This window comes from Meleagris gallopavo, chromosome 16 (assembly GCF_905368555.1).
Source record: "Meleagris gallopavo chromosome 16, MGAL_WU_HG_1.1, whole genome shotgun sequence".
In the NCBI taxonomy this organism is placed as follows: Eukaryota; Metazoa; Chordata; class Aves; order Galliformes; family Phasianidae; genus Meleagris; species Meleagris gallopavo.
This window is the reverse complement of record NC_139419.1, coordinates 624,111-651,196: the sequence shown is the minus strand read 5'-3', so window position 1 is coordinate 651,196 and position 27,086 is coordinate 624,111. Positions and strand designations below refer to the sequence as shown.

Below are 27,086 nucleotides of genomic sequence, written 5' to 3'. Positions count from 1 at the left end.
TCAAATCTTATTTCACGACTAGTGCATTTCAGGGCTCAGCACTCCTGATACGAGGGCTTCCGTACGGGTGAGGCAAGCAACCGCAGGTGCGGACTGGGGTGACGGCCACCGGATCGCTCAGCGCTCCGAGAAGGAAAAGCTTTCATTTAACCCACTTATTGCTAAGGCCGGGCCCCGCGAATGTCTTTCAGCCCGAAGCACGGCCCGGGCCCGCCTCTTCACCCATCAGCTTCTCTGTCCTACACCGAAGAAAAGACGAGTGAGTCCGCGCCCGTCCCACACGGGCAGCCCGGGGCGCGGAGCACTGCCGCAGGGCGCGCCGAGGCCGGGCAGCCACCTGCGGGAGGAGCGGGGCGGGGCGGGCGCCGAGCGGCGCGGAGGAGCCGCGCTGAGGGGACGCCGCCCTCCAACGGCGGGAGGACGGCGCTCCGCTCGGGGCCCGCGGCAGCGCGGCTGGCGCCGGGCCGCGGGCCTCGGCCCCTCAGGACGGCTCCGGCCCGGGAGAGCGGGCGGCCTGCTAAGGGGCCGGGCTGCGGCACCGGGCTGCGCCGCCGTTCTTCGCGCTCTCCTCGGCACCCGGCCCGCGGCCTTCCCGCCAGCCGGCGCTTGAGGCCCGGCCGGCCCGCGGCGCCGCCCGCCCCCCCCGCTCGCTCTCGCGCGCGCCCTCCCGCCCTCGCTCAGCCGCTCACCCTCGCCCGACGCCGCCGCGGACATGCCGTCCTCTCGCGAGCTCCGAGACCGCCCCCGGGCGCGCGCCCCGGCGGTTGGCCCTCGGGCGGGGGCGGGGAGGCGCGCGCTGACGCCGTGCGGCCGCCTCACGCGTGCGGGGGCGGGAAGGGCCGCCGGTGGGGGCCGCCGCTTCCGGGCGCCGCGCGCCCTCTCACGGAGCCCGGCCGAAGCTCCGCGCGCCGCCCCGCCCGTCTCCGGAGCTCCGCCCCGAGGCGGGAGGACGCGGCGCCGCGAGGTGAGGCCGTGCGGGGCGGCGCTCCGTCGGGGGCCCGAGGTGAGGGCGGGGAGCGAGGCGGAGCCGCGGCCGTAGCGTTGAGAGGTCGAGGCGCCCGAGCTCGGCGCGGCGGCCGGGAGGGGAGCGACGCCGCTCGAGAAAGGCGGTGGGACCGCGGCCCGTGCGGGAACGAGGCGCCCCTTCGGTATCGCGGGGCCGTGCTCGGCAGCTCCCGTTCCGCTCTGCGCTCTTCAGCGCGGCGGCTGAGGGCTGTGCTGCCGGGCTGCGTGTCCGTCTGCGTGTGTTTGCCGGGAGGCTGCGGCTGGCGCAGGCCTCGTGGAATCCAGCCCGATTTGGGCCCCGGCTCTGGTGAGACTTTTGGTGCCTTCAGACAAAACAGGGACGTACATTAAAAAGTTCTAGGATTTCATACGACTTTAGACGTTCTGGTGTACTTCGTTGCAGACAAATGCTTTGACATTTCAAACGTGGCTTGTTTGAATTGGTGGGCTGGAAGGGAGGTGGTTTGTTTTGGCTTTTAAACTAGAACACGTAACTTATACGTGCCTTTAAATTACAGTTACTTAATTTTGTTTTAATTATTACGTAATCAGATTTTAACCAATTTCAGGAACAAACTAACACCGGCAATGGCCTGGGAGCAACAATGCACTGTTAAAGATCTCGGTAAAACCTGTGGTTCGCTCCAGGTTCACTTCTATCAGACTCTGAATGAAACAGTTCAGATGTGAGTCTGCTGTTAGAACTGGCAATGCAGGCGACTAACGTGTATGCATATAATGTGTGCCATTTGATTAATTAGGATTATAAAACAAGGTGAAATTGAATAGAACCAGTCTACTTCTAAATTTCCCCTTTTCTAGCAGAAATATCTGGCACAGGGATTATGATCTTAATCCTGCTTTGCCATTTTATTGGTTGAAGAAGATCCTAAAACTTTGAAAGCTGACACAGAAAAATGAGGAACACAGGAGCTCAGCAGATAACTACTGTGCCCAAACATCATGTTCTCATGCTGAGGGAAATGATACTCTAAGCTCAGGACAAATCATTACATGTGACGAAATGGCTGTTGTCATTAACAAAGGTGGCAGAAAAAGTATCAGAGCGTTGTGTTACAGGGAGGCAGGAAGGCACACACCTTAAAAAACCTCCGCAGTTCCTTTAGCTCAAGGAACTTTTTCCCTGAGAAGACTCTTTCCCCACAGCCAGAAATTTGTAGTTACTAATGAACTACATTTGCAAACTGATTCTTATTGTTTGACTTTCAGTGCAAACCAAGGATTCAACTGAACATGGATCCATCTCTCTTTTGCATTCAGTTTCTAGGGACAAATCAAGGAGGCTTCACCAAGTCACCGCAGTGACCATGCCTGCTTCATCCATCAAAATGTTGAAATATTTGGTATTTCCCTATTAAAATTCATGTTGTTTGATGTTCTGGGAGTAAAAAGTTAGTCTAGAGAATCCTATGAAAACTAAGAATTAAACAACAAAAAAATCTCCACATGTATGTTCATTGGTGCACACGCAACTGAAAGTAATGAGGGAAACCAATGTATTTAAATTCTGGTGAAGAATTTTGAGTGTGATTGGTACTAAAAATGAGCTGTCAGATAATTATACCAAGGAAATTACGTTATATCTTTTTTCCCCTTCAAATACAATGAATGATAGGAATGTTTTCATCTGTTCAGCTGTTTTCATCTTACTCAAGTTGGTGTCCATTCACAAAAAAATAAAAAAAATAAAAAATCTGTTTTCCTCAAAACAAGCACAAGCAATCCATTTGCTATGGAGAGATGAAGTTGACAAAGTTCAGTCTGCATTGCAGAATCAGAGGTAAAAAAAATTGTGATTTCAGGTGATAGCAGCATTTATTTCTGTCTTGTGTATAAAAATAGAGGTTACGTAATTGGTTCACAAATGCTTTACCTCATTACAGATAATACACATAATATATAGAAACAGGCATGTACTTGTGCAAGACATGCAAAGTCTTTCTGTTGTTGCATGCAGCTTAGATTATTCTATTTATTTCAGCGCATGCAAGCATTAAAGCATCAGTAATTAATGTATTAGGATGGTAAAGATGTGGTTGATACTGTGCAGTTACTGAGTTTTACATGGTAAGCAATACTGTGCAGTGCTAAAATCACGAAGAAAGGAAGTATCAGAAAAAAAGATATATTAAAAGGTTCACATTAAACACAACTGAGGCTCATTTCTTGAGGGTGTTTGGACACTAGCCAATGCGTGGAAAGGAAGATGCGTTTAAAGAATCGAATAACTTCTTGAACATGGTATCTCCCATACAATCTCAGTGGAAATTGTCCAACTTGTTACAATAGCTCTCGACTTTGAGCACCACCTTTCCTGTCTCGGGCACAAACATTTGTGACGCTTCCTTCTCACTGCAGGGAAGTTCAGTCCCAGAACTTGGCATTTGCCTCCAAGAGTAACAATGAACTCCACGTCCCTTACTTGCAGCAGAAACAAGTGTGACAAACAGGGTGGAGTAGTTGGTCATAGAGCCATGCTGTCTTGACCTGCCTGCATTCAGCAGGTCTTCTACTCTGTTTTTCTGATATGTGTTTGGTAACCACATAAGGAATAGCACACACATCTGGGGAGGAATTGCACTCAGTAGAATCCCATTTGCAGTACTTGTGTAAGTTTTAGCAAATAATTTTAAAGAAGTTGTGTATATTCAGGTAATGCTTTTTATTTTTCATTATCCCTATCTGCAGGCATTGCAATGCCCATTTGTAGCGTCCTTCTCTAGCAAGCATTTGAAACTTCTAAACAAAGTACTTCAGTTATTTGTGTTAAATTGTAGCCAAACTTGTGCAGCCCTAGAGACGAGCTTTCATTCACAAGTTTCCTTGCCAACCACAATTAGCATCCTCTCAGATGAAGTGTCATACCTTTGCACCACTTTACAGAGATGAGTTATACTTATCATAATTTTTTTTTTAATTTTTTTAATCACCATTTTGAATCTGTTCAGACTTCTTTAGATACACTGGAGAACACGTTGGAAATATACCTTCATGGAAGTATGGAAAAACAGTGTGCTCATGCCCATAAAACACATTTCTGTGCATGGGATAAAAAAAAAAAAAATGCATTTCAGAATATTTCTGTAAATCTGCCCTTACCCAGGAACACCAATGAACTACTTCTTTCTTTTCTTTTTCCTGCTCAGGTTCCAAGTAGTACACAGCGTATGAGTTTTTTATCTCACAATTAAGCCTTACTGAATGATTAGCCTGTAAGAATTTTAATTATATGTTATTAGGATCTATTTAGTGAGAAGAGCATTTTATAATGCTTCTTCATTGCTGCAGGTATTTTTGTCAGAAAGTAATTCCAGTTTTTCTAGCATATATATGGAGTATACATAGTCCACAAAGGAAGCCAAGTGAAGCCTGAGAGAAGTTCATTGCAGGATATGGCTGCAGAAGTTGCTTGTAGGGAATTTTGATCATGTCCAAACAAGGGAAGCTTTCTATTAACACTGCAGAGGTACTTGCCTTATTTTCACTGCCCAAAGAGATTAGTTTCCATTTCTTTGGGTAGGTCTCTAACTGGGAGATATATTAGCAAATACCTATTATCTCTGCAGTTTAGACATTTTAAGCACTTTGTATCCTCCAAGATTTGAGCTGATGGTAGATTCTCTATTTCCACAGGGGACTCCAGAATCTCTGTTCAGTCTTCTTGCCAATGACAACAAACAATGAAAAGCATCTGATGGTAATACTTATCATCTGTTTTACTGATATCCAGCAAAGGGACTAGATAGAAGCAATATTTATCACCATGATGCAAGTTTAACAGGCCTTGCAAAAACGTTCTGTCCTTTCTTTAGAAATACGGGAAAAGCCCTGCTGAAACTACTGAACACATTCTTCTCCTTTTCAGAAAGCACCTTCTGCTCCACATCACATGCTCCACAGGACTCCCAGCATTACCTTACGTACAATTAATCAATATACCAATGTTATGGTATAGCAGTGTACAGTTAACAAAAATACAGATGTTAAGGTATAACAGAGAGCTTGACTAGGATGCTATTACACCAAAGCAGGAAACAGAAATGATAGGTACATTCACCCATAACCTGGGCTCACAAGGGAAACTCCAAAAGAGTGGATCTCCAGAAAAGATCCTTCCCCTGGAAGGGGACTGGCAGTCAGCTCTTCAGTGGCTCTAGGAGAGGTGCAGCCAGGCTCCACCCCTTCCAGCAGCACAGCAGAATTGCCTTCACCTGTGCTGCCCTGGCTGACTCACTGCTTGCTTCAGGCGATCAATCAGAGGTTCAGGCCGTGATTAGCAGCCCCATACACCTTACTTCAAAATTTGGTCATTTTTTGAATATCAAAGATGATGGAGCTGATGGTAAATTCATACTTTAAAGTGACCGCTGCTGTTGTTTAACTGAGTTGCAAGTGCAATGTGTTTAAGCTGCAGAAATAGGAGACCTAAGTGTGGTTTCTTAATGGGTTACAGTTTGTGAAAGATTCTGAACTCCTTATCAATTGCTTCCCTTGCTCTTTGAGAATCAGAATTTGCTGAAATATCTGGTAGTGCACCAAAGCATTTGATGAGGGGATATCTGCTGAGCAGATGTTTGGTGTTTTGTCTTGGAGCACTTATGGCTGCTTATGGCTCATTAAATGAGAATTTCTCACACAGAGTTGATTTAATTTTAATTTCTGCTAGGATGCCCAGAGCACCAAATGTGTGTCTGTTCACTGGGAAAACATCCTTAATATACATTGAAAGAATTAATACAATTAATTCACCACCACCAGAGGAAAATTCTTGGGATTTGTTTGTGCAAATTGAAAACTGATGATGAATTTACAAAACTAACTGTATGATATTCTCACTTTTTACATCATGTGAGTTCTGTTTGTCATGTAAAGCTCTGTCCCGAGAAGCAAGAAGCACTTACTATGTCAAGTAGGAGATGAAGAGTCTCCTTAATTCCTTGTTGGAGACTGGAGAGTCCATGACCTGCTCGTCCCAGGTAGCAATGAAGACTTTTTCCCCAGGGGTTCAAATATCTCTTGGCCATTTTATTTTGTTAAAGCATTTTTATTTGTTATAATGAAAGCTTGGAAAAAGAACAGTACAAAATGTAAAAATAGCAAAACGTGGGGAGGCTGTAGTTCATTTTGTAATCAGAGCTTGTGACTAAAGTATGCTGCTTAGCAACAAATGGGGGAAATCTGAAGGTGATCACATCATTTTGCACTCCCTGAAAAGTAATTATTCATGTTCTTCCTCCTACCTTTTAAGCACCATCCTTTTCATTTCCCTTTTCTGCTTGGGATGAGAACTATGTGGCTGGTTGAGTTGTGCAACCTAATTTTTTCATCGGCAGTACTTGCTGCTGCAGCTGTGATTCAGCTGAGAGCTCCAGCTCAGACTTCAGCTCTCTCTCCCATAATGCTGCACATAATGTATATTTGTCCTTATGGACCAAGACATAAATGTGTGTGGAGCTGTTGAAGGGAGTCCGGAGGAGGGTCATGAAGATGATCAGAGGGCTGGAGCACCTCTTCTATGAAGATAGGCTGAAGGAACTGGGCTTACAGGAGGGGAATCAACTTTCTACATGGGTAGACAATGATAGACAAGGGGGGATGGTTTTAAACTAAAAGAGGAGAGATTTAGACTGGGTGTTGGGGAAGTTCTTTACACAGAAGGTGAGGTGCTGGAACAGGCTGCCCAGAGATGCTGGGGATGCTCCATCCCTGGAGGTGTTCAAGGAAGGCCAGGTTGGATGGGGCCGTGGGCAGCCTGGTCTAGTGCTTGATCTAGCGGCTGGCTGCCTGCCTGTGGCAGGGGGTTGGAATGTGATGATCCCTGGGGTCCTTTCCAACCCAAGCCGTTCTGTGATTCTATATGTGGCCATTCATTAAGCTCGTACTTCAGTCTCAATGAGCACCATTCACCAACTCTTGCCTTAACTCCTCCTCTGTGACTTCTCACTCCCTGATCACCTAGTTTGACTTTTCATGTCTTTTTGCGTGACTTCAAAGAGCAGGAGGTTGCTTTTCTTTCTAGGTTTGATATTCTATAGGAAATTACTTGTACTCCAGGTTGAATTTTTTCAATAAATATTACTTATTAACTATTCTTGGTTTGGGGCAGTTAGGAAGCGGGAAAATTCCTGTTCATATCCTTTGAAAAAATGTGATGATTGTCTTCCCTGACTGACTGAGAATGCTCCCCCCAGTCTGGTTAGAATCCAACATTCAGGTTTTGGATTAAAGCTTTTAACAATTTTTATCTTCAGTAAACAAACACCTCCAAAATCCACTTAGGTGCAGAATGCTTTGTTCTTGAAATAGTGACAGTTCCTGAGCTTGCATTTAGATAAAAGGCTGTGCATCTTCAGACAATGAAACCACTTCAAAAAAAAAACAAATAAAAACCCACCCAAAACACAAAGGAGGGGAGGTAGCTCTGAGTTGTAGGAACAATTCTTGCTGACTGTTCTGGGAATGATCTTCAGAATTACCTCCTTATTCATTCTTGGTGCACCAATTAAACAGTTTTATATATAGAATCAGGATGGGCTTAGCTTACTTTTTCAGGGTCATTTTCAGAGACAGACATTAAAGATGTACAGGATCCTGTTCCTCAGCATGGCAGACACTGTGCATATACACATGTGCAGATGCATTTGTGTAAGATTGCACACTGATGGCAAAGTTGCCAACGAGTAAAGGAAAGTTAGAGATTTCTGGTGGATGTGAATTGAATTTCCTCTGCTTGGGGTAAGAACACGTGTGGTATTTAAGCCACCTAAAATACGGCAAGAATCCCTAAGGAGCCAATGGGGCCGAGAAAGAAAAAATAATCACATCTTAATGTTAATAACACATTGTGGAAAAGATTAAGATCACAAATTCAAATGTGTTCAAATGTTCATGTGAAGAAAATATTAGTAAAAAAAAAATCCTGATTATGATTTGTCAGTGAGTGATGTGCAATATAATTCTTTCAGGTATAAGAAGTATAAATCAAGGCAGTGGTTGAAATATCTGCCATCTCAAAAGGCTTTTTTACAGATCAGCACACGACACACTGAGATTTGCAGCAGAACAGTCTTCAAAAGTTTCTAGCTGTTTTTTATTTGGATGGCAGGACTCCTGAAGGATGTCTAGACTTCTGTTGCTGTGGTACAGCTGGAGGAGATCTGAATGTGTCCATTCTGTAAGGGGAATCTCCATCAGACTGCAAGACTTAAGTAGAGTACAACATTCTGTCAGTTACCAAAAAAAAAAAAAAAAAGTGGATTGACACACTTCAGAATGCTTCTGTAAAAAAGTACGTGTTGGCAGTTAGAATCAGGTAATAGTTTAATGCAAGTGATTGCTATGTTTTTTTTTCTGATTCTTTTTCCCAACTTTTGATTTCCACTGATTTTAAAGATGAAGCAAGGACAGAATGTACCTTGGCAAGTAGAAGAGCAAGGTAGAGGAGTTCAGTTAAAGAAAATTTGAGTGGACAAAATTTGAGTTGGAAGCGTAGTATGTGTTAATGGTCTTTGTTGGTTTAGGTCTATTTATAAATAATTGCTTGAAATGAAAATTGTCAGTTGGGAAGCCAACACAGGACACTGTTCTGTAACAGTCCTCAGCACTGCTTTATGCTGTTTGGCACAAAAAATATGTATTTGTTTAATAACTATTTTTTGGCACAACTTGCGTTTGGATTCTATTCTCCAGTCACAGAAGTGGAATTCTAGATGACTAAAAGAAAAGCCAGGAGACAAGTGTTATTTGTGGTTCTATTATCATCACAGATGAAAGTCCCAGTCACAAAAAGCCCTCAGTCAAGCTTTTGTACTTTTAGAAGTCACTGTTCTACGGTATGGTTGCATGTTTTACAAGCACTGTGGGTTTCTCTGCAACTGGCTCACATACAAGTTTTGCAAGCATAAATTAGAAAGCAGTTAATATAGCTGGCACTAGAAATGCTCATACAGAAAAAAAATCATTTTGAAGATTGTTCTCTTTGGTTAGGGAACTGCTGAGACAACAGGGGCAAGTAAGACGTTTCCTTGGCTTCTGTAGCTAAGAATTGCAACTGTCACCACTACTGGGAACGGTATCCAGATAACTTGGACACAGAAACCACAATGTAACTTATGCTGTGCAAAATAACCTTCGCCAATACAAACTGCCTTTGTTACAAAGAGCTTCTGGTTTTGTTGTTATTCTAGAAGAAACATCAAGCAAGCAGAGCCTGGGACAAGGTGTAGAAACAAGCAATTTGGTAACTTAACATTCCCATCCAAGAAGCATATTAAAGCTATCGATTTCACATATTGACTTTTATTTTTAAATTAAAAAGCACAAAATTAAGAGTCAAGCAATGACAAAATACACAAAATTCATTACTTTTGGTGAAAGAAAGCTAAAGAACACCACAAGGATTTTCATCATTTTCCCATGGTTTTTTTGGCTGCACGTAGGTGAAGTATGACTCCTTGGCTTTGTTAATTCAACTTCAGGTGGTTTCATGACATGAGACATCTCCCACCTTTCTTATCAGTTACTACTGCTTCAGAAGGACAAACTATTAACATGCATTCAGAGATTATTATAATCTAGACTGTAACAAACCTCGTAAAGATATCCAGACAAAAGAAGGGAAGCCATACAACAATAACTGCAGTGGATATTAAAGGAAAAAACTGCAATAGAAAATAGTTAGAAAAATTCCACTCAAAACAACATTGATTAAATAATATATAAATATATTATTTGATTGCACTGCATGACTGACTTTGATCTAGCAAATAATGCAGCACAGGTTTTACATCATCTTCACATAACCTTTATTTTCACTTAGACAAACCCAAGGAAAAAAAGTACTGACAAAGCTGACGTGCAATCCTGCGTGTCAGTACTGTCAATCTGAGAAACAGCAAAAATCCCAATTTGCTTCATTAAGATACGAAACAAACACACAAACAGCACTGTTTCCAAAGGTTGTTCAAATCCACTTTTTTTGAGCCAAGTTCCTTAAGACAGACATCCAGGACAATTATATTTGTTGTTCAGCTTTCTGGTATCCTAGCACTGCTGTTCAGGCATTCTCTATGCAGAACATTTCTGGCCTTATTGCTCTGAGTAAGCAAATGCCTCATGGAAGGACTTTTATACTAAGTGAAAAAAAGCAGCATGTCCAGCAATAGAAATCCTAATCTTAGCTACACAATAAAACCAAAAATGTTCTGATCTCAGTACAGGGAAACCAGAAGCAAGAGGTACGTACGGTTAGAATAATTTATTTTTTAAATTAATGAATTCTAATTTTGTTATGTATCTTCTTCTTGGTGAAATTTGCACCTGCAGAAAAAAATGATCATTTTCAAAATCTCACAGCTCAGACTGTAAAATAACAAGTTAGTAACTTCAAATGCACAGCAAACGTTAAATCTGAAATTGCACATATGGTCTTTACTGAGCCCAAACAGAAAACTAATGACTTCTTGTTTAATGATGAGAGCACATAAATCTGTCATTAAAATTTTAAAATATACATATGCAAGTCTTTACAGATAATAAAGAGTTTGTAAACAGCTAATGTGAATACATTAGCACGTAATGAGAGATTGGTAATGATCCATCTTTTTGGCAACTGCAGTTTGCTGCACTGCTGTCACATCAAAGCCAAGTGGTTTTTTAAATGTAAACATTCAAAAACTATCAAAATAATCCTGTTTCCTCTCTGCTTTGTGCTGCACCAAATGCTAAGATATCTTCTAGGTGACACCAGCTTTACTGAATTCACTGACAGATGTTCTACTTAAGACATAAAAATACAAGTGCAATAGGATATGGAAAGATAACAATATTGGAAGAACTGTTAATACTTTTGAAAAGCCATCACATTATATGAGAGAAGACACCTCTGTCCTAAAAGAATAGTCCCAATGGTAAATCTATATTTTACCTTTCAAGTAAATGAGGTGAAAGACCTTTTAGCTTTAACAAGACATACCTTTCAAAAGGAAATATCTTCATCAGTAAGACTTAGCATTTAACTTTAATGGGCTTTAGTTCATTCAGTTATTATAAAATTTGTTAAAGTGCCATAGAAATAAAAATTATTTGCATTTCTGTATTAAAAATTTTCCTTATGAAACCTGCCTTCAGTAATAACTAGCTCAGATATTAAACCTGATGGAACAGCATTAGCAGGAAACAGCTGCTTATCTTAGAGGGCATTTCTTAAAACATTTCATTACCTTGCCACAGTACTGTGCAAGAAAAGCTTATCTACAACATACGCTGGTCAGTCCCATTAGTCATCTTTTGTTTTTTTCTTTAGATACTGCCTCCTTGTAGGTCATGTGAATAAAGTCAAAGAGTTGTGTGGCATTGGCAGCATTACCCAAAATTTCACAGAGTTTGTCCTTTGACAGTGTCACCAGCTCAGCAATGCTTTTCACATGGTTCATTAAGGCATGGCAGTTTTTTGCATTAACACCTGGCATTTTTAATAGAAAGTCCTGAGGACCAGGGTTATACTTGTCTGACTCAGGAAGAGTTTCAGAATCTGCTGTGACCGCCATTGCAGCTTCTGCGTCAGGCTGTGGACGGTTTTGTTTTAACTCCTCAAACAGTTCAGCAGTAGCATGGGGTGAGGGGCACCACAGGATACGTAACTTGGGGAAATGGAGTGTGAGAAGGGTCAGTTTAGAAGTAACATCACTACTGGAAATCTCCTGGCGTAGGGAGCCTTGTGGAATCAAGGAGAAAGGCTTGTTAGGATCAAATTCAATCAGAAGAATTGGCCGCTTATAGTAACGTGACATAGAAATGCATTGTGTGTACAGTCTTCCATTATTTAAGGAACCAATGAGATCACTGATACTTTTTCGCTCTACACAGATATCAGGAGTTAAAATGTAATCTCCAACTTCCAAAGTAACAGGCTCAATGTCAATGCCACGACGATGAATCAGCGATGGAAGCTCACTACGAAATTCCCGCATGTCCACTATTATAGTCTGTTGAGCAGTCTTCTGTGCCTGTCCACCTAGAGAGCAAAGCAAATAGTTAACCTGTACTCATGACCTCCAACTCTACCTTCTCTGAAGCGCATTCCATAATGGAAGCACTGTTTTTATTTCTCTCCACTTCACTACAGGCGATGCTTGTCTCATAATCAACAGACTATCCAGAAATAGTCCAAATTATCTCATCTCGATGGGAAAATACTAATTAAGCTATAGTTTCTTTTCAAAGGAAAATATACTTCATTGTCATTTCACAGACAAGACTGAGAGAGGGACTAGGGCAGACACTATTTGTTCCCCATCAGGACTGCAGAATCAGTGTGCCTCAGTCACCCACCCACATGTTTTGGACGACATTCAACCACAGGGGGTTACAGGCCTTTTTCACAGCTTAACTTCAGGAACTGCTCACCTGCTTGGCGTGTGTCAGTGGAAGCAGAGGCAGGCTTAACATCTCTTACTAGGTCTAGGTTTGTCTCATCTCTTCCTTCTCTTTCTTCAGGAACAACCATACTGGCCCTTTCTCTAAGGATCCATAAACCAAGAATCACTAAAAACTGCAGTTAAATGTCAGTACATTAATATACCTTAATATTGTTCAGCAAGATGCAAAATTACATAGAGTTGAATGCTAACTGAAAACCTGACAAGAAATGCAATCCAGATTCTAGACTTTTATTCTCAATTTTTAGCACTTCCAAGTGTCTTTTTATTTTTAGAACTTTTTAGAGCATATGAAACAAAAGAACTAATTACTAGAAGTATAAGCCGGTGAGAAGACAATGTCTAAGAAATTTATTGTTTTGTTGCTGAATACTACTTAAGTTATGAAAACCTTAGAAATATCTTACAAGATGTGTTACCTGCAGCCAAAAAAAGTCTCCAATATGAAATTCATAGACAATTAAGTAAAAATACCAGTTGTGTTGGGTAGCTTACTTAAAGCCTTCTCACAGTTAAAAACTTCACCATTTAAAATACAAGCACATAAGGAAACGATGTGAAAAATTAATAATGTAGATAGTAAGCTAACTGTTACCGAATTAATTTTTCAAAGGCCTCCTTCTCTTTTCTCAGGGCTGTGAGATAGCGCTGTTCTTCTGTTGAGCTTCCATAGATGAGGAAATAAACCCTACAGGTTTGGAGGGAAAAAGAGATGACATATTTAAGATTAGTAGCAGTAACTGCCTGAAAAATTTATATCCCATTTTCCCTCTTTTACCAATATCACCTACTCTTACTGAAAATTTGGGATTCAATCAGAGTGGATTGCCAGAAGCGTGCAATAGATTTTATTTTTCTTTTAAGATAAGAATTTGACCAACTACATTCTTGATTAGCACCAAGTCAACTTGCCTCAGAGGCTTCCCAGGTCTGCTTGCTTTGTAGATTTCCAGCTGCCGAACAAAAGTTAGTTCTGCATCATACAGTATAACATATCTTGGCTCTACTTCATGCAGCACCCGAGTGAGAGCATAGGGATCACTGCAGCCCTGCAGCGGATGAATAATTGTGAGCGGGTTTTTGAAAATACCATAGTAAGAATCTGAGGGTAAGTTCACAGGGAAATCTTCAGGAATGGTCTCTTCAATACTGCCTTCTTGGCTTCCGTTTAATTCTTTGTTATCTTCCACATCCAACTCCTCTCTGTTTTCCTTCTCAATTTTCCCTATCATTTGGACTATAGTTTGGTCATGCTGCTTTTTGCGTTTGTTTTGTTTTGAACAAGTAGGGAGTTTGGCTTTTTTGGCTTGAGGTCCTGTGTCTGGTCTGGCATTTCCTTTGGACTTGACCACTTTTCTGTCCTTAATCCACACTTCTCCGGCTTTCTCATCCTTTCCAAGTGTTTTATTATACAGTCTCATTAAAAAGGCTTCTGCCCCATCAGTTATATATTCCCTGAGCTGTGCACAAGCTCGGTCATCACTGGCACAAATAAGAACTTGCCCTGCAGTCAAGAAACAACATCATGTTTGTAATCTGTTACACTGTAATTCCTTTTACCCAGCCACAAGACATCTTGAGCAATATTATTATATATATAATAATATAATATATATATATATTATAGGGAGTCTGAATTACACCACGTTTTGTACCCCACTAGATCAGGGAAGGTTAAAGGAAGCTCAGCATTCCTTATTCTCACACCATCTAAATCAGTTCTTTTAATCATTTGAAAGAAAGCAGATATGCTCTATACTGAAGACGACAACTTTTATATTGAAAAAAAATATATATTCTTTTTTAATGCAGAATAAGACTACTTAATTGGGACTGCTCTAGTTCTCAGTCTCTGTCATCTTTGTTAGGGATTCTAAAAAATACATGTTTCACACAATATTATTGACAGTTGTGGGCCCTAAATAACAATTCTCTGCTAGTTGACTCAGATAAACTCCTACAGCACTAGATGAGAGAGCCAGTTCTTATCCACAGTCAGAACACTGTGGGTGGGAGAAAAGAGCACTTTTTTACCCTCACAATTTCCTAAAATAAAACTTGGTGAAATTTGAGGGGATAAAAAAAAATCCTATAACAGGAAAAGCAGAAAAGGAGTTTGAAACACACTGGGTAAGAGATAACAGCGAGACAACTATGGAATTATTATGACATGGAGATTAGGTGCAAGGTTACAGTGGTAGAGAATCATCTGGTTCCATCAAATGGAAGCACAAACACGAACCATTGGTGGCCACCTTCAGCTTTGGTTTGACTCTATTCTGGGAAAGGTCACATTTTAATGTGTAACGTTTTTGTAGTAACTTCAAACCAAATACTTCTACATAGACACTTCGTCTTAAGTCCACAAATTACTATATTTAAAACTATTAAAATAATTTAATATCCTCTCACCTGGACCACCGAGGCCTTCACTGTTCTTATTCTCATTTTCAATCTCATTCAATACCTCTCTCAAAGCTTCCCATTTTGGGTTACTTTCTAGAACCAATTCCCTTTTCAGTTCTGAAACAAAGTACAATTGAACATAGCAGCTCTTACAAGCCAAAATACCCTTCAGAACTTTAAATTAATGGTTCAGTGTCATAGCATGATAGCTATTGGCAAGCACAATAATCAATAGCCTACGTATGCAACTTGGTATACTGATGGGGCTCAAGAACACTCATTAAAATTATTAACATTTAAAAATAGGGAAAAATGCTTCAATGAAACAAAAAGTTGAAATGTTCACTTGTCCTTCAATTCTGAAATTCTTGAATATGTATCTATGTATTTTAAATTAAAATAATGGCAGCTTCTTATCCCTTTGTATGAAATGAATAAGATCAAATTAAATACTTATGCAATTCAAGATCAATCCCATACAAGCTCTCCTTAATGATTAGTGAGTAAGGTGAGAAGAATCTTTCTGGTTTTTATTACATACTTTTTGAGCAAAGATTATGCCTTGATATCTTATGTCGCTGATTGAGGTCTAAAGCTGCGTAAGACCCACGTAGTGAACCACAGCACAAGTAAGAATATGCAGACTGTTCACAATCATGTGACACTCTCCAATTTAAAATTAGGAATGATGAGTACCATTTTCCTTCTTTACATCTCTGTTTTCAGAGACTTTGCCTTTCTGATTCAGTTTCTCATCTGCAATGCGATAAACTCTGGCTCGAGCATTTACAAACATGGAAGTACTGGAGTCAAGAAACAGCCAACCTAAAGGCAAAAGGAAAATGACATATGAAATGTATGTGCTTCAGACCTTTCCAATAAAAGCCCTTATCTGGATTACCTGTACAACCTGCACTACCTGCTCACTAAGTAACTACTAGCTTAATAAAAGGCAGAAATACAATACAAATCTCACACTGCTAAGTAACAGCAGTTATGTGGGCAGATGAAAGCATTATGTGTCAATAAAAACCTACGTCCTTATGGCTAGTTATATAAAACCTAATTAGATACCTTCGTATGTTTAGGAATGTTGATTAAAAGAATCAGCATCTCACTACTTCATGCATTAACTTGTATTCGGCGCTTACCTGAATTCTCACCAAAAGCTTTTTCACTTGCTTTCAGTGACTCCAGAAGATTAAGGAAAGTGACACAATCATACTGAGTCAGATACTGTAGCAAAGTACGCAGAATCTTCAAATCCTGGACCAAAGATTTTGTCTTAGCTCCGAGTTGATGCCAGAGAGGATCTAAATAGTGACATATTGTCTAGAAATATAAATTGGAGTTCAAGACATCAAATATCTACTATACTAATCAAGATAGGAATGCCTTTAAAAAAACCCAAACACCTGTAATATAGATTTTTTTTAACATAAAAAATTCAAAAATTCAAAAAACTTAGGCAATTTAACAATTAGCAGTTATATATAATTTAAGGTGTTCAGTATATATTTTCTTTCCTGTATTAAAAATTTGGTAATATAAATATTAAATTAATATATATCTATTCATATACATATATAGATTTAATATATATATTCTATATTTATATTTAATATTCCATATACATATGCATAAATATATATTTCACTGGGCTCTGCCCTTAGTATTTAAGATTGTTTATTTAGGTAAAGTAGAAGTCATTGTAATGTCATTTAATTTTTAACATAAGATGAATACAATGCAGAAATGCCTCCAGATTTTCTAAAGTACGGAACATTTTGTGTCAAAACTAGATTACAGTTAATAGGCAAATGTTGAAATGTATGATTTTACCCAACAGAAAGTATACATAAGCATGCCAATCGTTGCAGACCTGCCAGTAACACCGTCACACACAGTTAATTCACACACGATGGTTAAAAATACAACAGCTGCATGCACGTGTATGTTATCTTTATATATCATGCTTCATCTAATAAAGAAAATAGAAAATGCTGGTAGGAAATTCAAGAGAAAAATTGGGCAGGGAACAAAGGTGAGCATACGGCATACCTACCTTTATTATTGTGCCATCAATAAGAATGTTTTTGATGTAGGAACTTGCCAAATGAAGCAAGAACAATCATGCCAATTCACCAAAAATCCTACTGGCAAACTGTAACATCACCTGCTGGTAATTTAATTATTTTACAATGGTTCTTTTTGCACACCAAACTGTTCAAAGATCTAAATGGAATCCCTTTACAAGATGGAGCAAAACAATCAAAATGATTACCTTGTCAAAAGCTTTACCAAGAGCGTTTTCTAAAGATAGATCTTCTACTTCAAGAGCTGGATTATAACGTTTCAGTTCTCTCAGACACGCATTCAAAATGTCCAGGATTGAAGTCTGGATAGCAAGCATACTAGGGGTCATTGACACGTGTATTTCCACCACTTCAGGTTTATGCTTCTCTAAAAATGAGTTCACTGCTATATGAAATCTACAAGGAAAACAGCTTATTAATATTTACACAAATATTTTGCTTGACACCTTAATTCAAAAAAGTTCATACAAACAAAACTTACAATTGATTTAAATGTAAACAAGCTAAATGCAAATCATAACTCTACAGAGGCAAAGACTACACTCTTGATGAATGGTCTCATAAAACCACCTGATGATTCCACAACTACGACTGTTTTCATCCTCATCATATGAGCCTATAGCACTGGTGACTGATCCCCGGAGAATTACTGCACTAGATTCCACATCATTATTTCAGGTAACAAATCCTGAAGTAAAAACAAAAGATCTCGTAAAGGGGAAACTGTAATGGTCTCATAAACCCTTTGGAATCACATGGATCCGCTGGCAAACACTGTGATATCCTTAGCTTTGAATAATAAGTAGCAGGCCCTTGGCCATAGGGGCTGTGTTGTAACAGTGAAGCCATTGCTATGTGGGTGCTGGCTGATTTTAACAGAAGACAACAGAGAAGAACACTACCACCCTTGGGTCTCTCCATAGTTCAGAAGCCAAGGAAGAAAATTTAGAGTTTGTGTTCAACCTTCCCTACCCTAGCCATGTCCATTTTTATTTCTCTGCAATGCTAAAAGGAAAACTTAAAATTTTGAGTTTACAGTGCAGAGCATGAGAACACGAGATGGAGCGAAACACATTCTAGACTGGACAGGAGGAGCAGTTATGCATACCCCCTGCCCAAGGCAAGAGCGCTGATGGGTGATCAGCTGAACTGACCAACTCTGTCTGTGCTACTGCTCCTGAAAGACTTAATGCATGCCACAGGCTTGGCAACTTAGTTTCTAAGTTATCAAGAAATATTCCTCATAGATTACATATACAGAGGAAGATTACAGAAAAAAAACGAAACACCAACAACTGATCAAACACAAACCAATAAAAAGATAATCATGGAGCTTCTTCACGGTTGGAAACAAATCCTCCTGTGCATGGCAGAATTGCGAGACAGTATCCCTGTTACTTCATGGCTTCAAGATGATCTTTAACAAATTTTCTTAAACTATTATAAATCTCACTATCTACTATGATTTCTACTGGCTAGAAGTATGGTTATACTGTAAGGTTCTGCTTCTTATAGATTTAACTTGAGTCTATTCTCAAAAATACCTCGAGAAATTTAGCATCTTTGAAATAACTTCTGTCAATAAATGTGTGAAATGAGCTTATGAATACAAATACAGAATACAGATCAGCAGTGTGACTATCTAAGATTCATTTTGTTAGAAGTCCATGGTAGCAATCACAGTAATTTTAAGTTCAATGTGGTAAAGAGGAACCTTACCTTGGCCACAGGTAAAGTTTCCTGACAAAAAGGTTTCTCATCACTCTTTCCACTTGGCAAAAACCAGTGTTAAATGCAACTGCATTATCTGTAAAAGCTTTAATGAAGCCTTCCTTATTTTTTTGGCGATAAAGTCGCAATATGAATGATTCCTGACAAGACTCAATGATTCTATGTGCTTTGTACACCAAAACACCTGCGAAAATAAATGGTTTTCAAGTTAAAAAGTAGTAAAGAAAGACTGAATACGTTATATATTTTTCCCCAAGCTTGTCTTACTCTTCTGCTTTTGTTGCTTTTTGTTGTTTGAGGCAAACACTTTTGGGATTTACATTTCACTCAGCCAAGACTTGTTAAACCCAAGACTTACAGCATGCTGTGTTTTTCCCACTCTCCCTGGTGAGGAGAGGCCTAGTGGTATTTCTTATCTGTTCACAGCTTCCATTGGAATAATAAACATCTTCCTAAAATGGAAGCTAAAGACATCAAACAGTAAAGCTTTCATTGCACGCCTCAGTAAGCTGACAGACTTAAAATGAGTCTAACTTTTATAACGACTTTCTTCATTCATTATGACATGCCACATCTCTAACACTTTGAAACACTTTACTGTATTTTTTTTCGCCCAAGAGACAAATTTCTGCTGATTTTGCAGCATCTCACATACAGGCGGTATGTTTCTAACAGAAGCCAAAGCTGCTGTCACACTGACCTCTGGTGGCAGCACGGGGGTACGACAACTCTAGGTCACAGAATCACAGAATGGCCGGGGTTGAAAGGGACCTCAAGGACCATGAATCTCCAACCCCCTGCCACATGCAGGGCCACCAACCTCTCCATTTAACACCAGCCCAGGCTGCCCACGGCCCCATCCAACCTGGCCTTGAACACTTCCAGGGATGGACGAGGCATCCACAGGTCATTTCAGGTCAGGAGGCTTTTGGTTTTTTAAGTCTCTAATGTGTTTCTTCTTTTCATCCACAAAGAACCCAAAGTAGGGTGTCTCAAAACTTTACTTTTTTTTTTTAACATAGAAATAACAGAACTGAGCGTAGTATCCTTTGGCTGGAGCATGAAAACTGTTTAAAAAGTTTCACAGATTAGAACTTCTCATACACTGACTAAAATGAGTTTCTGAAGCAAAAACTTACATACATCTGACATTCAATATTCAGTCGTATTCAGCCATTATTAAGATGTTAATATTTACGTAACGCTGAAATATTCCTATATTCCTGTTTTGCTAGCTCTGTGGGCTTTAAGAGGGCTCCCAACTTACACAAGAATATAAAAACAAGCAGGAAAAGAAGGGGAACGGAACATGGGAGAACAAGCACGCACAAGTTCTATACAACAACAGAAGGTCAGAAGGTATTCCTAGAAATCTTTAGAACATTGTTATTTCATAATAAAAGCATCTAAGGTGTTACAAGAGGAACATTAGTTAGGTACTGATATTTTACTTGATGGGAAAAGTTGTCATGAGGAATTCATTAAAGCAAAAAACTGCATGCTTATCAACCATACACACTAGCAGTCAGTTTCAATCACAGGCTGTGTTCTGAGAGTATTCTAGATGCTATTTCACCAGGCACAGACAATTATTCTGCTTGGGAAGCAATGCAGGCAGTGTGAATGCTTATGTTTCTTACGTCAATGGCAATTCAATCGATGATTGTTTTCCAAGTGGTTACTGATATCAAAATCCATGCGGACGCATTATCCACTATCTAAAAGGAATGTGAGTGTCGTGTGATTAAATAAAGCAAACTAGTGCGACCTCTTGCAAGGACCTGCTTTAGCAGGGGATTGGACTCCATGATCTCTTGAAGTCCCCTCCAGCCCCTGTGATTCTGTGATGACCATTAAAAGAAAAAAGGAAAGAACTACATATTTGTGCCTTTCACCAAAGCCTTGTTAAAGAAATAATTCTTTAACCTCAACACCATTAGTAGCACTCTATACAGAGCTAAGCTTTACGTACTTTTCAACAGAACAGTCATCCATTTATTTCAGTAAGCTCTTACCAGTGATGAGGTTTGCGGGAATTCTGTCGGTAAGGAAGTCGACCACGAGGATTCTGCTGGTTGCAAAGAGAACCCCCCCGTGTGTGTAGAACTCATAGCGGGTGCTGCTGGGGACCTCGTTGGTGACGCGCCGAGGAAGGTGCACAACTCCATCCGACCGCAGCTGGTCAATGAAATACTCCTGCAGCAGGCACGGTGAGAATGTAGATTTCATTGCAGATGTGAAGAGAATCTTAATTACACACGTTCCATTTATTTGGAAAAAGGGCCCCAAACCAATCGAAAACACGGCAGCGTGAGATGCTACCTAAAGAGAGCTGTGATTCCGTGTCTTGTGGCTACAGTGGTTAAGCACCAGCCTCGTTCGGGTGACTCGCAGCCCCGCACACGTGCGGTAGCAGACACACAGGACGTGAACGTCACCCGCGGCACGCCGGCGCTCTGGAACTTTTAGCACCCAGTTCTCCCGTGTTGTTACAGCACTAAAGAGCACAGGTGATTTTAATACCGCCTTACAGACGGAGAATTGGAAAGGGAGCGCCCGCTGCCAAAGGCAGCTACGGCAGGGCGGCCGTCGCGTCCAACTTCACCTCGAAGCCCGCAGCCCCTGCCGGTTCCGGCCCGCCCCGCGCCCCGCCACCCCCTCGCCCCGCTCCCAGCGGAACGCGGAGTCGCGCTCACCTCCTCGGCGGGGCTCGTGTTCAGCACCAGCACCAGGCTGGCGGGCTCGCAGTAAAGGCGGAGGAAGCGCAGCAGCAAGCGGTCGATGCCGAGCCCGCGGGCGCAGACCACGAGCCCGTCCTGATGGAAGAGGTCCAGGAAGATCTGGCTCTCGTGCTCCAGCAGCGCCGCCATCGCCGCCCCGCGACCGTTGCGGCGGCGCCTGCGCGCGAGCCGAGGGCCCGCACCCGGAGCTGCGAGGCGAGCGGCGCTCGGCGGCGCCCCCTGCCGGGCGGAGGGCGAGGTCCTCCCGCCTGGAGCGCGGCGCCCTCGCGCGGGGCGACGGTGTGAGGGCCGTGCAGGTGCCGATGCCCGTTCCCCGCATCCGGCCCTGCTCGGTCCAGGCAGCAGATCCCGAGAGCCGCCGGTGTGGAAAACGAGGTGGGGCGGGGACTCATCTGTCCTCAAAGCGCCCCCAGGAGCTGAGCCCCGTTGCTTTCTCTCACAGTGAGATCGGTGTACTGACTGCAGGTGTGAGACCCGGGAGTCGTTTGATTTTGTAATACGAATTATTTATATTTAGTTACTACTTACTTACGTTCCTTAAACAACAAAGGCGGACTGAAGCCCGGCCCGCGTTCCCGCGCACGGAGCCGTACCTCAGCGCGCTCCCGATCGCTCGGCGTGGCGCGGGAAGGGCTGCGAACTGCTGAGGGACTCCAGAGCCGCTGCCCGGTCGGCTGTAAATTAAGGGAACACCTCAGAAGCACCCCGGAATTCAGGTCGGTGAAGGGCAGAGAAACTTTCTCCAGCCTATGTTAAATTCAGAACTTTCTGGGCCTCTGGCAGGAAGCGCTGTGTGCAGGCTCAGCGGGGCGATGGCGGGCCGGCCCTGCCGCCTCCCTGCCGAGCGGGACGTGGTCCGAATCTCTGTCCCGTGTAAGGGCTGTTAACTCCCATTACATTCCCCAGTACTTGGTTGTTTTCCTGCTGGACGTGAGCCAGCAGCGTGCTCAGGTGACCAACCAGGCCCAGGTCATCCCGGTGCCGGCGCTCAGCTCTGCGCCCCGCGCTGCCGTGAGCGGAGCGTTATCCAGGCCCAGAGAGGACACGGGCTGCGAGGCTCTGGAGGGGATCGTTAAATCTGTAAGAGATGAGGCTCTTATCGCTGCCTACAAGTGCCTGAAAGGAGGCTGTGCTGAGGTCGTGTGGCCTCTGCTCGCAGGTGACAGCGGTAGGAGGAGCCCTGGCTGTGAGCCGTGCCGGGAGGCTCAGGTTGGCCGTTCGGATCCATTTCCTCTGGCGCTGCGGTGCTGAGGGATCCCTGCGGTCCCTTCCAGCCTCACTGGTTCTTCTGATAAAGTGCCCTTATCAGGTTTCTTGAGTCAGCTGTCTGGTGCGATCCCATAAATACTTACTGTGTTTTGCTCCGATGTTCGCATGTCGGTAGTTGTTTGTTTGTTTGTTTTCCTTAATGTGGGTAAGGAAAAACGGAGCTCCCAGCCGCTAACGTGTGCCTCCTTATGGGTTGGATGAACAGTGAACACTGTAACAGCCATGGCCTCTACCATGTATTAGTTTAAAATCTGCCACTTGATGGTTTTAATTTAATGCAGGAAAATTTCAAATTATTTTATTAAATCATTTTCTTTGTAACATGCAGTACAAATACTCGGCAAAGCATAAAAATATCTAAAATGGGGATCAACTGGTAGAAGTAAAAATATTGGGACTATTTTTTAGTTTTCTCATGCACTTACATTATTTCTGAATTTTTATGCAGATACCCGAGCAATTTTGAGTTTATAAACTGGATCACACGGTCAGTTACTGTTCCAAGTGCCATCCATTGGTTCTTGTTTTTATCTGTCTGCTAATAAGCATTCAGAGCTTACTTAGGGACATAATAGTATCAGAAAAATAGTGTTTTTACTTGGATGGCATTTCGTTCTCGTGGCTTTCACGACTCGAGTCAGGAGCTGGACCTGTTTCTTGTGGGTCTCTTCTGTCTTTAGATATTCGATGATTTTACTGCCCAAACCAAACGTTTACACAATAACGTGACAGTTATCATTAACATTCATCAGTGCTTTTTTAATGTTTTATGAAAGGGCGCTTCTTTGAGAAATTACGGTATTCTCTAGAGAAGTCCAGGTAATTTAGGAACCAGCCGTATCCTTGACCTGCTGCTGCCTACCTGTATTAGAAACAATGTTTTCTAGCAGTAAAAAAAATAATATATATATATATAATAATGCAAGCATTTCATTACAATTCGTTAGCTGGGTTATTTCTGTCTGTTATCTATCTGTCCATCCATCTGTCCATCCATCTATCCATCCATCCATCTATCCATCCATCTATCTATCTGTCTGCCCATCTATCTATCTGTCTATCTTTATTTACCTAAATACAGTGAGATGTATTTTTTCCTGCTAATATATTTATTAACCAGTAGAGGGCTGTCATTTGTCAGGGTTATCTTAGAAGAGCAGAAATTAGACCTAAACTCTCACATTTCATTTCTATGTCTTTTTGTGTGTGTGTGAAACATTAGAGTAATATTAAGAAAAAAATCCTAAGTACACAGGAAAGAAGTTGTGTAGGAACAGGGTTATGCATGGTAAGAATTAGGAGTGATGTCTAATTTTCAAGTTGGGAAGAACAGGTCAGAAGAAACATACTGAGAGAAATGCTTGCTAATATAGCTCTGAATTTATCAATGAAGGCTTATATTTATTTTTAAAAAATGAGAACTCGTTTATATATATATGCAGTGAACATTGTGAGTTACTGTTGGAGGTTAATTCTGCATCATAAGATAAAAACATACGAAGTGTAGGCTACTTTCAAGCCAGTGAATCGCATGAGATTGGCGGAGTCTGTTACTCCCAAGAATGCCATTTACTTACACATTTAAAAACTCACATTAACTCACCTATTTTATTCATCAAGTTAATGCTATGTGATAGGCAGGTTAATTGTATGGTGATGCCAGAGAACAAATAATCAGAGGTAGGCTTATTGCTTGTTTTGGTTGTTGTGAATATAATGAAAAAATGAAGACAAACCGACATAAGATATGCTTTTTGGCAGCCAATTGTTTCTTAAAAATTTAATTTTGACAACTTATTAATCATTACTAAAGAAGAAAAAGACACAAGAAGCCATAAGTAAATCATTCATCTATTCATGTGTGTAGTGACAACACTCCGGTCTGAGAACTAGTAACAGTTCTCGTGAATACATTAATAAACTTCTGTTACTTAGAATGTCAAGAGTTGAGGAAGACTCCTTGTGAGAAGAAAACCAATATTTAGGTAGATTCTCAAACGTGTGATTATGTCTTCCATCCTGTCATTGTGTTTAAGAAAAGCTCCGTATCTTCAGCTGTGAAAATGTGCTGAGACTGCCCACCTGCGGATTGCTCAGTGTGCGCCTGGCTTCTCCTTGTGCGGCGTCACTTGGTGAGAGAAATCTGCCCCACCTGTGGGTGTTGGAAGCCTCAGTTCTGCCATCCACTAATAAGACAATGGCAGATTTCACAGAAATCACCCACGTATTCTTGCATTTCTCAATTTCCCACAGAGCTAACTTCATCATAAATAAAATGGACTATATTTATGGATCTCAAATCCTGTGTGCATTTTGAGGTGTTTTCTCTAGTTAGGTTTACCATTCAGTCCTTGAACTCATTAACTGATGAACCTTGATAGATTAATATTTGTGTCACATTATTAATGTTGGCATTTTTGTTCCTTTCCAAACTTTTATAAAAGCAGCAAGCTGTTGAAGCTTATAATTAAAATACAAGTTTGTTGAAGCAAATGTGTCTGAATTAATGCACGGGTTTACTATCCAGTTTTCCAATTTATGCATACAGACTTAAATACATAGAAATTTCCTTTCTGAGAAAAACAACAACAAAAATAGAAGTTCTGATATATATATGTAAGTATAAAATAAGATTCAAAATTGAAAAATGTGTTTCATGTTTGGGAGATTAGAAGTCATCTTATAGGCACATTTGTTCGTGTTCTTGGAACATTTAGTTCTCAGGTGGGCACCTTCTGTGATCGATGGCAATAGATTTTTCTCCAGCAGTCTGCATACGGAACGTTCTTTACAGATGAAAAAATATTTCTCCTATAAAGAAAAATCTAATTATTCTTTCCCAATGAAGCTATTGTGAAAGTTAATCATGACATGATTTTGCTGAGTTAAAAATGAGCTCTGATTAAAGATTTGATCTAGCTATGGGCTGATGGATAGGGAACATTAGTAAGGATAAGTTCAGTTCTCATCCTGGATTAGCTTTGCACAGGCTGAGAGACCCCAGAATTATCGACTGCATCACCTCGATTCCCCTCCTGGCTGTAAGTGCCACATGAGAACAGCAGTTGTGTTTCTTCACTTTGTCTTAAGTGAACTCAGAATTAAACTTCAGCTGTTAATGATTTCCGCAGTATTTTTTTATCCACAGATGCAAAGCTAAATTGAAAAGCGTAAAGATACGTATAGTTTGAAGTAAGTACCCCAAACAATCTTGATTTAGACTGTTTTCTTCACATGTGCATCTTAGAGAAGTACCATATGTGATGACTGTGTAGAATATTACACTTCAGTAGTTTATAGGTGTTGGTCGTGAAGTAAGTTGAGATTTCTGTCTTGTAGCAATATATAACAGTGACAGATTAAGTGCATTAATGCATTGCATACGTTCAACGCTATCGTGTATTTCTGAGGGACATGATTAGATGCATCAGAAGTCTTAAGCTGTTCAGTTGATAGCAGTACGCCTACAAGTTAACTACTTTGGCCTTAACAAAAGAGGGAGCTGATGATTCAGCTGTTCACCTTTAGAACATAGTGCTTTGCTAGAGCCCTGCCAGTGAAGCGGCCAGTCCTTGTATGGATCTTCTCCAAGATGAACGATGTACCCGTGTTAAGATTAGAAATCAGGAGTCTGGAATATGTTGTTGAATAGGTCAGAACAACGGCAGAGCTTTCTTTTTAACGCAGAGATGAAATCTGGTAGTTGTGGCTGTTCTGCTGTTGTTGATAGAAGAACAGAATGTTCAGTTCAAGGATGCGTATCTTCTTCCTGAGCTCTTTAGTACAGCAGAACTACCAGGTCACATTCATTTAGATCACTTTTCTAGGAAAAGAGATTTTTTTTCCGAACAAAGGAAAAGCACATCCCTGCTTCCACTCCGCCAAGTACAGCTGCCTAGTAACTAATTTAAATGGCTGTCTGCATAGCTGGCCATTGTAGTGAGGGAAGAAGGATGGTTAATTGCTTATAAGGAAGAAAAATGTAGTGTCCAATTGCAAGCATAAGGTATAATGCTGTGCAGTACGATGTCACTATTTCCTTGGAACATTTTTATTTTGGGCAGTTTAAAGTGAGAAATAGTGCTGCCTCCTGTCAGTGTCATATTGCGAGGGAAAGAGTCTGGGGATTTCAGTACTGCCTCTTCTTTCTACTTCATAATTATTGGCTTTTATATCCTACTTTGAATGAATGGTATTTCCGAGAAATATGTTGAGAAAACTAACCTTCTCTGGTAGTTCTTAGTGCCTGGGACATCTCCTGAGCATCAATAAACTTGAACGCATTCGCTGGGATTTGTCGTGCAGTACAGAAACAAAATTGGAATCTACATCTTTTCTTTCATTTCAAATCAGTATATCTTTCATGGTCCTTACTTTCA

General features: G+C 41.2%; 3 protein-coding genes across 12 annotated transcripts in view; 1 reads left to right on the top strand and 2 right to left on the bottom strand.

Annotated features, from left to right (window-relative positions):
- Nucleotides 1–810, bottom strand: part of MRTFB (myocardin related transcription factor B) — a 70,552-nt gene extending 69,742 nt beyond the window's left edge. Inside the window, 2 exon segments of the mRNA XM_085237976.1 lie at nt 156–239; nt 690–810. The gene's annotated coding sequence lies outside the window, so the exon portion shown is untranslated.
- Nucleotides 20–18,924, top strand: LOC146543215 (uncharacterized). Of its 10 annotated transcripts, none has more exons than XM_085237994.1 (4): nt 36–1,312; nt 2,236–2,369; nt 4,660–4,723; nt 17,495–18,924. In XM_085237994.1, exons 1-3 carry the CDS (start codon nt 181–183, stop codon nt 4,708–4,710), a joined length of 1,317 nt encoding a protein of 438 aa, XP_085094120.1. In that variant the 5' UTR covers nt 36–180; the 3' UTR covers nt 4,711–4,723; nt 17,495–18,924. The 10 variants fall into 10 exon arrangements, with proteins under 10 accessions (XP_085094125.1, XP_085094124.1, XP_085094121.1 ...); XM_085237993.1 differs by having other exon boundaries at nt 9,213–18,924; XM_085237992.1 differs by lacking the exon at nt 17,495–18,924 and adding an exon at nt 5,899–9,185.
- On the bottom strand, nt 9,305–21,624 carry ERCC4 (ERCC excision repair 4, endonuclease catalytic subunit). The gene is made up of 11 exons (XM_085237980.1): nt 21,394–21,624; nt 20,713–20,893; nt 18,686–18,881; nt 17,155–17,362; nt 16,022–16,202; nt 15,567–15,695; nt 14,877–14,987; nt 13,377–13,968; nt 13,060–13,152; nt 12,433–12,545; nt 9,305–12,040 (listed from the first exon to the last, which is right to left on the bottom strand). Exons 1-11 carry the CDS (start codon nt 21,565–21,567, stop codon nt 11,307–11,309), a joined length of 2,712 nt encoding a protein of 903 aa, XP_085094106.1. The 5' UTR covers nt 21,568–21,624; the 3' UTR covers nt 9,305–11,306.
- Between the last annotated feature and the right edge of the window lie 5,462 nt (nt 21,625–27,086).